The following is a 9688-nucleotide window of genomic DNA, read 5'->3' as shown; positions in this document are numbered from 1 at the left end:
TCTCTAAAGCAGGATTTGAGAGTTGTCCAATAAATACTCCATGAAGCACAATTGCTCTCTATATTCTTGCAGAGAATAGCATTTCTCAACTAGTTATAGAAGTGTATCCAGTCTTGGTCACAAGGAATACCAGTCAAAATTTTTCTTAACTGTAACTAAGGTAACTTGAGAGCAGTTTAGAAGGATGAGCCTAGAGGCTCTACCCAAGTTAAGGGTAAAAAAGAGATTGTGTTGAAGAACAGCATAACTCATTTCAGAACAGAGTAAATCTCTTAAGATCTTTTAAGGCAATATATTCAACTTGAATATATTCAAATATATTCAACTTGATATGACAATGTGTGAGTTTTCAAGCATATCCATACAATTCCCCTGAAGTTAGTGGAATATACAGACACCAGAGGCAGAAGTGGTTTATCTTTGAACCTCAAACCTTTGCATCTTTCCAATTAGAGAATTGTCTGGAACTCTTGTATTTTTCCAGCTTTCCTTAGAACCAACTGCATGCACCAAATATTAAGGAAGTAAAGAAAATGTGAGGAGGCATTAGAACATGGTACTTTCAAACACATCAGCAAATACCGGGAACTGTTCCCAGGTATGGTCTGAAAAGAAAAATGGTTGATTGAATTTGGAGTTTTCCAAAACATCTGCTCCTTCAGTTTGGAACATTAGAAAAAGAATTAACTCAAATTTGTAGTTCAAGAAAATAACCCTTTTTTTCCCTCAATAAAAAAGGCATATTTTTTTCCTCATTGTAAGAGAAATGTTTGAGTGGAACATTAGTTTTGCTATGGACTATTTGGTTACTGTGTCACTGTTGACATAACACAGAATTCAACCACCTTGTGGCTCTAAAGTGGCCTTTCTTCTGCTGTACAGTGAGAATTTTTTCTTCTGTATTGTGTTGTTGTTTTTGTTGGGTATTTTTAAGGAACATGCTAATTTCCTAAATCAGGACTGGCTGTTACTGACACCTCCTGACAGCTGCTGAAATCACCAAGTGCAAGCCTTTGGGTTTGTAAGTTACACCAAGGCTGCACCAGCTGCTACAACAGATTCTTCCTTGCAGGTGTCAGCTATTCCATGACACTGCATTTGTCTCTGGCTTGCCAACATAACCTTTGAGGCTGTCAGGACCTGTAGCAACCACCTTCTGTAACACGAGCATCTATCAACTTGGTGAAAATGCTATCCTGTAAGAAAGAATTGAAGATGGCATACATCATTTTCTGAAAGCATATGCAAACTCTCTGAACCACTGCCACCAACACACTTGAACCAGCCTCACCCTGCCCTAGGGATGAAGGGGAAGGGATTATAATGCTGTTTTGAAATATAGACCAGGGCATTTTTGGTGCACTTGATTTTATTAATTTTTCCTCAACTCCTTTACATGCTGCACCAAGTAAGTCACATGGTTTATGTTTTTAGTCTTGGAAAAAAAGTCTGCTGAGTAGTCTGGAATGTTGGGACCTTGCAGACCTTGGCAAGCAGCTTGTAGCAATAGAGTGAGTGTGCTCTTGCATGGAGGCTTCCTCACCCAGAACAATCAGGTCTTCCCTGGTTGCTGCTTGTCCTCATTGTCCAATTGTGAGAAAAGACAGCCTTTATTCACAGTGCACATTTGAACCTTTGGGGACAGTTACTGGAAATTTTGTAGAGGTTATGTATTTACTTGCTTTCCTGAGAGCTGCTGTGATCATTCCAGAGCACTGCAGAATGATGTGATGTAAACGCACACAGACTGAGCGACTCAGCTTGTCAAAAACTCATTTAAATATAAATGCATAAAATAGAAAAAAACCCCAAAAAACCAAAAAACAACCTCAACTGGAATATGTATGTGCTAAAAGCCCTTTTTGTGATTGCTGAATCTATAGCATTATTGACATTTCATTGTAGCTGAGGGATTACAGAGGAAGAGCTTCCCAGCTTTCCTTAAGTTTAATCCTTGCATGACATGTTTGTTAACTAGAATCCCCACGTTGCCAGTCTGGATGGGAGTGGTGCCACACTGTGTGTACATGTGCCACAAATGGAAGGTAGAGAATCCTGGGATGAGGTGAAGAGACACTGTACCTGTTACTTCAAGTTTCTTCCTTCGTAAATTCATTGGTTTTGTGCCTCATTTGGAACCTTTTCACAAATCTTAAAGGCCATAGCAGCTCCACCTTTGTGCTGCATGCTTCAGCTAAGGTGCTTCTGTGGGAAGTTCACTTGGTGCTGCTGCTCTGCAGCGTGCTCTCTTCGTAGGGAGGCACTGGGTCTGGAGAGAGCTCAATGTGAGCCTCTTCCAGGGAAGTCTTCATGGTGGCCTCCTCATAGGACGGAGGCAAACACACCGAGAGGAAGGTGGCGTCAGGGACCAGCGTGGAGTAGTGGAAGCTCTGCTCGCTGCTCCAGGGCAGGGCAGAGAGGAAATGGGGCACGTCGTGCTCAGGCAGGGCCTCGGGAAGGTCGATGCTGAAGATCTGTCCCTGCTGAGCGGGGCGCTGGCAGCGGCGGTACAGGAAGAGCAGCAGGAATGCCAGGAAGAGCATCATGGTGGCAGGCAGTATGATACACAGAAATGGCTCTATGTCGTCTTTGGTTGAGCTTGTCTGCTGTCTGCTCTGTAACCAAAGCAAAGAGGAAGGGTGTTGGATTCTTGGAGATCTCTTAATCAGAGAGAAAAACCACATTCCCCATCTCTGCCTTGTGACATAGCGGTTGCTTTTCCAAATTTCTTTCTCTCTACATCAGTATCAATCAAGCAATATGTTTTGCAGACTCACGAATTCTATTTACTGGCCAATTAAACAAATTACAACCAGAGACAAAAAACCCCAGAGAAGTTGCTAAGAGTGTTGAATTTTTAGAAAGCCCTGTCTCCAATGGGGGAAAAACCCTAAAAACCTGGAAGTATATGCCATTTTTTATGACATTTTATTGCTCTTGGATTATAGCAGGAGACTGGTCAATTTTCAGGAGACTGGTCGAGCTTTTAAAATTTGGGAGAACATTGAATTGCAGATGAATAATGCTGGTGATCCACCATCTGGTGTTGCTTCTTTGTGTTTGGAAAACTGTTTAAAGAACAAATATTACAGCAACTAGCCCTTTCAAACAGGGGCCATTGCCTACAATACCTGCTCTTTGGGTTGTTCTAACCTCACAGGCCAGTTCCAAATAAAACGCATTGTTTTTCTTGGACAGGACAGCTTGGACTGGACCTCTTGAGCTTGCTCTGCCAGTGATCCAAGAATCATTTTCTCCTGTTTAAAACTATAGAAAAAGAACTTCTGGTGTAAGAGAAGTAACACTTGTGACTGCTGTGTTAGCTTTGTTTTCTGCAAATGTAGCACAAAAGACCTCTGTCCCACAGCTTTTGAATTGTGATGTAATGTTAACTGGAGTCATAAGCTATGAGAAAAACCAACAAAGCCGTTTGTGCTTTTGTGTTGTATTAGATTTAGTTTTAAAATTTAGTATATCTTGTTTCCAGTCTGACTCCATCTTCTAATGATTGGGTCTCATTCAGAGTCTAGTCTAGGGCAGAAGGAAAACCCAAACTTTATAATGCTGTTTATCAAGTAATTCCCTTTGTAAGCTCTTGACTAATGCTGTGAGGTGCCTTTTTCACATTTGCATGGTGAGACCAAACTGGTCAATGGATCAGATTTCCTTTATTTTGAGTGAAGGTGCCATTCAGGCCAGGAGAACTTCAGTGATTCTCTCCCCCAAGGGTTTAGAAGCAGGAATGCAAACTGGCCTGTTTGTAGCAATGGCTTTGTGAAAAGGACAGTAACTCCATCATCTCCTTTTTAGTCTACAAAAAATTTCTGTTCTTATTCTTCCAGGAATCACAGTCATTCTTCTAGCTACAAAATCACACTGTAATCTACATTCAGCTGGTTATCTACTAGTCAATTGTAACCTCTTTGCTTTGTTGTCATATTATGAAATAATTATTATGTGTCATGCCTAAGAAAAATAAAATAAATAGGCATTGACTCCTAACAAATAATGTAGGGGAGATTACTGCTTTTCTATTTTTTCTCTAAGGTATTGTGGGTCAGAAGCTAAATGCATTAAAGTAATTTTAAAATACACTGAAACCTTTGCAGATTAGCTATGAAGCTATTTTTTCTCCAATAGTCTTTTACCCCCAAAAAAGCATATTAAAGAACTATTTTATATTTATTGATACTTTTTATTAAAGATTTTCTGGCTGTATAAGCTGTTGTCTTACCTGGCCATTCAATGGGTGTCAGGAAAGAGCAGAATTGGAAGAAATTGTTCCAGCTGTTCTTCCAATGCAAACATTAAATAATTTCTTAAAAATTAGGGGATTTTTAAAAAAGTTGTTAATGCTTTTCTAGAGTGCCTTATGACATGCATGAAACATTTCAAGAGAAAATGAGAAAAAAGCATTCAGCAGTATTATGTTAGTGCTCTGTGTATGTGGAGACTCACTGATACTGATGTGTTACCAATACTCTTACAGTAAATATTGAGAAGAGCTGAGCTTATAATGGACAGCATTAATCCTGATCAATGAAGAGCTTCCTTTTAAAATCCAAGTCTAAGTTTTGGGTTTAATTTGTATGGAGCAGGCTTTCGTGCAGGTTAAGTCTTGGTCTTAGTATCTGAATTGTACAGTATTCTGGTGGTTTGTGAGGACAGGGAGTGAGATTGCCAGTGTTTCCTACATGAGATTAGTAAAAGGTATATAGAGCCCCAATTATCATTTAAACTCAGTGCAGCTTCCCTATAAATTTCACTGCAGTGATATTTGCATGTTGAATAATGGCCAAGGACTCAGTGTATCCTTCATGTGCTGGTGGAGGCACAGGCAAGAGTGAGGGCTGTAAGACAAGGCCTTGCACAAATACTGGACTTCAGAAGGGAGGGAAAGGTTAAGCTTGATGGAAGGAATTAACAAATGGTCTTGCCTCTCAGGGAAATATACTTTGCTCCAAAGCCTTGACTGGAACCCAGAGGTCTTGTGCCTTGCAATGAAGTGCCTATTAAGAGAAAGGTGCAAAATATATTATTGTTAGAGGGCACAGTTTGCATCTAATGGTAAAAAAATGGAAGGAGTGCAGCTATTTGTAGTATGAGCTGGCTCAGATGGCAACAGACTGTGAGGTAGCCACAAAAAGACACCTTAGGGTATCAGTGGGTTATTGGCCTGAAACCTCTTCTTGTTTAAAGGCCCTCAAAGAGTAGCCTATAGCACTATGTCTAAAATTGCAAAATCAAGCTCTCAAGCCTGAATAAATGCCAGCATTTTTGAAATCTGTGAAATCCTTCATTTTCTCTGCAGCACATATAATTTTAAATTACATTATTGTGCACAAAGTGCCTCCTCAGGGCTGTGATAGATTGCTTAGGGAAGGAGGTGAACACCACAATCCCTCAGGGTACTGTGTTGCAGGGTGTGTAGAGTATGCAGTGACTGAGTCAGAAGGTTGTGGGAGGAGAGAGGACAGCCTGCTTGTGTGGTAAAGCAGATGTTCTCCTGGGGAGCTGTTCTCCTGGGGAGCTGTACTCCTGTCTCTGCTACCAAACGCCCTGGGGAAGGGGCAAGACAGATCAGTGGAGGTGTTTCTTGTGGCTTACTCGTTGGTTTGACTGGGTTGAGATCCTTGGGAATGGTCTGCAGAAATTCTGCACCTGTATTGCTGTCTCTGAAGGTGGAAAGGCAGTGCCCTGAACCTGCAAGTACTTTATTGCACTCTGGGATCTGGTCAAAAATTGCAGTGTTATTACAAAGCAGCCCATATTCTCTTGTACTAAGTAAAGAGGTCGGGTGGTTGGACTAGATTTTCATTGCAGACCCCTTCCAACTGAACTACTCCTATTTTATCCTGTTCAATTTCAAAATAACCACAGTAACCAGTGCCTGGTGGCTACCTATTCAGTAATGTGTGCAAAAGAAGACATAATAAATTTGTTTCGTTTGTTCTTTTGTTTCACAACCACTGTATAGTTGTTGAAGAACAGTAAGTGAGTTTTACTATGATCTGCAAATTAGTGGCATGTAAAGCAGATAGGATTAAGAATTAGGCAATATTATAGAATTATAAAATATGCTGAGTTAGAGGGGACTCATCAGGATCATTGATCTCAACTCCTGGCCCTGTGCAGGACACCCCAAGAGCCACACTGTGTGCCTTAGAACATTGTCCAAATGATTTTTAACTCTGTCAGGCTTGGTGCTGTGACCACTGCCCTGGGGAGCCTGTTCCAGTGCCCAGCCACCTCTGAGTGAAAAATCTTTCCTCATATCTAACCTAAACCTCCCCTGACTCAGCTTCATGCTTTTTCTGCATGCTGACAGGTGACAATAAGGACTGGTATTGCTCAGTCTGTGTTTCAGAGTGCTCATAGCTGTTTAAGCACAGCTAATGTTAAGACTTTCCTCTCTGGGTGAAGTAATTTGTAGGCTACTAGTGTATTATTTGAGCTGAATTAGTTTTTTAGAACTACTGCTCCACAGATGCCCTGGACCTGACCAAGGAGTTATGTATCCATTTGGATGCTGCCTCCTGCCAAACATTACAGGGACTGATTTTATTTTGAGATGTAGTTCCAAAAGGACAATGATGGACTTCTTGTACGTATATCAGTATAAATATATCAAATGTATTAGAGACAATTGATCAATATTAGTCCCTCTTTTTCTATTGTGCTTTTGTTTCCATTTCTGCAATGACTGCTTAAAGGGCTACTGAAGAATCTTGCAAAGTTCTTAACATAAAGACTTGGGAAATCTAATAGGCATTTTAAAAATTACGCTAAAAATGGGGATAATTTTAATACAGTGAATCAAAGGTCACTTAAAAAAATTCTGAAATGCCAAACTAAAACTTGTTCTAAACTGACCTAAAGCTAACTTCTGCAGCTGAAGCTCTAAAACTAGAAAAGTAACCACTGTGTATAGGTATCAAGAATAGCTGCCAGAACTGGAAAATAAAATTTTCTAGAAATCAAACTCAATCTTCAGTAATTGAAAGTAATACAACTGCAGAACATATTTAAGGTAAAATCCTCTACTGTTTTATATCTGAAAGTTTCTACACCAGGCATATGAAGTGACTGATGGAATTATTAATTGACTGGTTTTGTTTGATGCCACTTCATTGAAGATCAGCGTGCTCTGCCTGTGTCATCACAAGCATCTACTCTCAGGTTTGTAAGTGACAAAAATAAGGATCTGACTTCCAGCATGAAACAAGTTACAGACACATAAATATGGGAAAATACCCTTTTTAAAATAGAGAAAGGCAGAAAAGAGCCTTTATTTCTATGGAAAAGAGCCTTTATTTCTATGGAAATAAAAGAGATCATATTTCTAAAAAGTCCTGTTTTACCAGAACTGATTCTTAGTAAGATATAGTTTAGACATTGTTTATTCTCCTCCTTTCATTTATGTATTTGTAGGGACTGAAGCAAAGGGTCAGTTTCCCTCAGCCACTGAGCACATACTGGAAGGAGAAAAGCCTTTCATTAGTAATCTGTCTGCCAATGTTTTTTTAACATGCTGAGCATGTACAGTTGCCAGTTTACAGATTATGTGACCCATATCAGTTGAGATGAGCTTTCACTCGTGCCTGTTGGAGAAGGAATGAAAGGCAGAGTGTGGCTGAGTTGTGTGGTATAGCCATGATGAGTAAAGGAATGGGCTTGGAGCTGAGCTATGTGTCTAGACAAAAGGGGGGTAGTACCTGCCTTGGGAGGGAATGACCTCATAAGGCAAAGCATGAGGTTAAGGGAAGCTTTTGTGTGAGGATGGAAAAATGAAAGTTTATTTTGCTTACTGAAATTCCCATTGAAGTGATTGAGTTGTGGTAAGATTTATTATGTTCTTAATGATTTGCTAGCATACTTAGAACTCCATTAAAATTATTTTTGCTAATTCAGCCCATATTTATACTAATATCTTTTAAAGTTGAAGCAGGAAACCGATACTTCTGAAATGTTTTAAGTGGATTTGGAACAAAGTCTGCTTTGAAGTCATTAGGGTGTGGTCCCCCCCTTAAGTTCTTTTCCAAACTGTATCCTGATCCTTGAAACTGATTCATTATTGCTTGTAAAAAGCAAAAACATGTAACTCTGGCAAACAGAAAAATATTTTTATGTGGCTTTGTATCCATTAGTAATGACATGTAATTTAAAAGTGAGCCTGGATTTACACAGAATTTTCAAATACTTGTTGGAATGTGACTCTGGTGATGCTGTTTGTTTCTCACTGTCAGATAAAAGCAAGTCTTAAGGTGTGAAGACATTGTCATTGCTGTTCTAACTCTGGAAATGCTACCAGTGAGGCAGACTTTCATAAAATCATGGCGACACTTAAATACTACTTATTATCCTGTTTTGACACTCACACACACTCCTACCCCCATTTATTTTGTAACAGTACATTTTGTATATATCAGCTGAGTAACGTAGCCAGTTCATTTGCTAATGCAACATGCTTTGGACATTTGCTGTGGAGCTACATTCACCTTAAATTATTATTTTTGATCAGAGAAACCCTTTTGCTGTATCCCAGACCAAGCCAGAAAGCAGGCTGTGTTTTCATCCCTGGGGCTGCTTCCCTCCCCCCCCGGGCTGCATGTGATCCTCTCTGGCAGAAGTAATCAGCGCCCAGCTTAGGGAACAAGAGTTCATTGCTGCCTGCGCGGGACTCACAACATCTGCAGAGAGGCTTCCCGGCACCAGATGCAGAGCGTAAACATGCCTTTAACAGAAAGGAAATCAAGGGTGCCGTATGCTTAAAAGAAGTAATTAAACTTCCTTACCTGCCACCCCAGCAAAATTTTTCCACCTAATGTTTTTCTCCTCCACAAATGTGTTTAAAAAGACTTAGCAGCAATAAAGAAATGCTCCGATTCTCTGTAATTGATCAGTTCTGCTTTGGTACGTCCCAATGCCCAGGGATTTACTCTGCTCTGTACACTGAGGCGTTACACAGACATACACACACATGCAAAGTCAAGGGACATGCCACAGAGATGAGCAGGGGGTACAGACCTGAAGCTCTGTTTCCAGAAGTGGCCCACCTGGTTCACTGTTTAGCCAGTCATAGTTCCCCCTGTCAGCATGTCCAAAATTTTTCAAGCTGCTGCCCAAGAGCCACCTCATGCTTTCATTGACCTGGTCTTCTGTCTTCGTGCCTCCACCTTGCCTCGCTGCTGGCAGCTGCGTCTCCGCCTCCCAGCCTGGACCCAGCCGGGCTGCTCGCAGCTAATGATCCCTCTCCAGCGGCATCCCCTTTCCAGCAGGAAAGGAAAAAAAGAAGTTAGACACCCCCTCGTCGTCAGGAAGCCAAGCAAATAGATCTCAGAGCCTCTCTCCACTTCCAACTCAATCTCCCTGGATTTGCTTCGGTGGCCTACATTACCAGCAAAGCTGGCATCAGGTATCTGGGAGCTGGGGCTGATAGCGCTCTGATTGGAGCACTCCCTGCATTAGGATTATTAAAAGGGGAATTTGCATGTGAATCTAAGCCCACATGGTCATGACTCCATGTGGATAAATAACGCTCTATATTTAGTTATCTAATAAACACTATTTCCAACAAAATAAAACAAATAAGCCCCATGCTTCTATGTTGAGAGCGAAAGGGTACCTGAGGTTCCTCCCTCAGTTACACAGCACAAGGTGGAAGCGCAATCCAGGCAGGTTTTTGTTC

At 40.8% G+C, this 9688-nt stretch overlaps 1 protein-coding gene across 1 annotated transcript; it reads right to left on the bottom strand.

Moving 5' to 3' along the window:
- Positions 1-278: 278 nt before the first annotated feature.
- SMIM28 (small integral membrane protein 28) lies at positions 279-9250 on the bottom strand. Its single transcript, XM_071433842.1, has 2 exons — positions 9028-9250; positions 279-2615 (listed from the first exon to the last, which is right to left on the bottom strand). The coding sequence occupies exons 1-2, from the start codon at positions 9136-9138 to the stop codon at positions 2217-2219; spliced, it is 510 nt and encodes a 169-aa protein (XP_071289943.1). The 5' UTR covers positions 9139-9250; the 3' UTR covers positions 279-2216.
- Positions 9251-9688: the final 438 nt, after the last annotated feature.

The sequence above is a fragment of the Agelaius tricolor genome, unplaced genomic scaffold, assembly GCF_023055355.1.
Source record: "Agelaius tricolor isolate 1412-34295 unplaced genomic scaffold, bAgeTri1.0.p SCAF_1, whole genome shotgun sequence".
NCBI lineage: Eukaryota > Metazoa > Chordata > Aves > Passeriformes > Icteridae > Agelaius > Agelaius tricolor.
This window is presented reverse-complemented; position numbering and strand designations above follow the sequence as displayed.

Coding starts and splice junctions, on each gene's coding strand:
- SMIM28 (XM_071433842.1), bottom strand. CDS start 9,138: ATGAGGTGGCTCTTGGGCAGCAGCTTGAAAAATTTTGGACATGCTGAC. Junction 2,616..9,027: donor TTCTGGAAACAGAGCTTCAG/GTCTGTACCCCC, acceptor CTTTGGTTACAG/AGCAGACAGCAGACAAGCTC.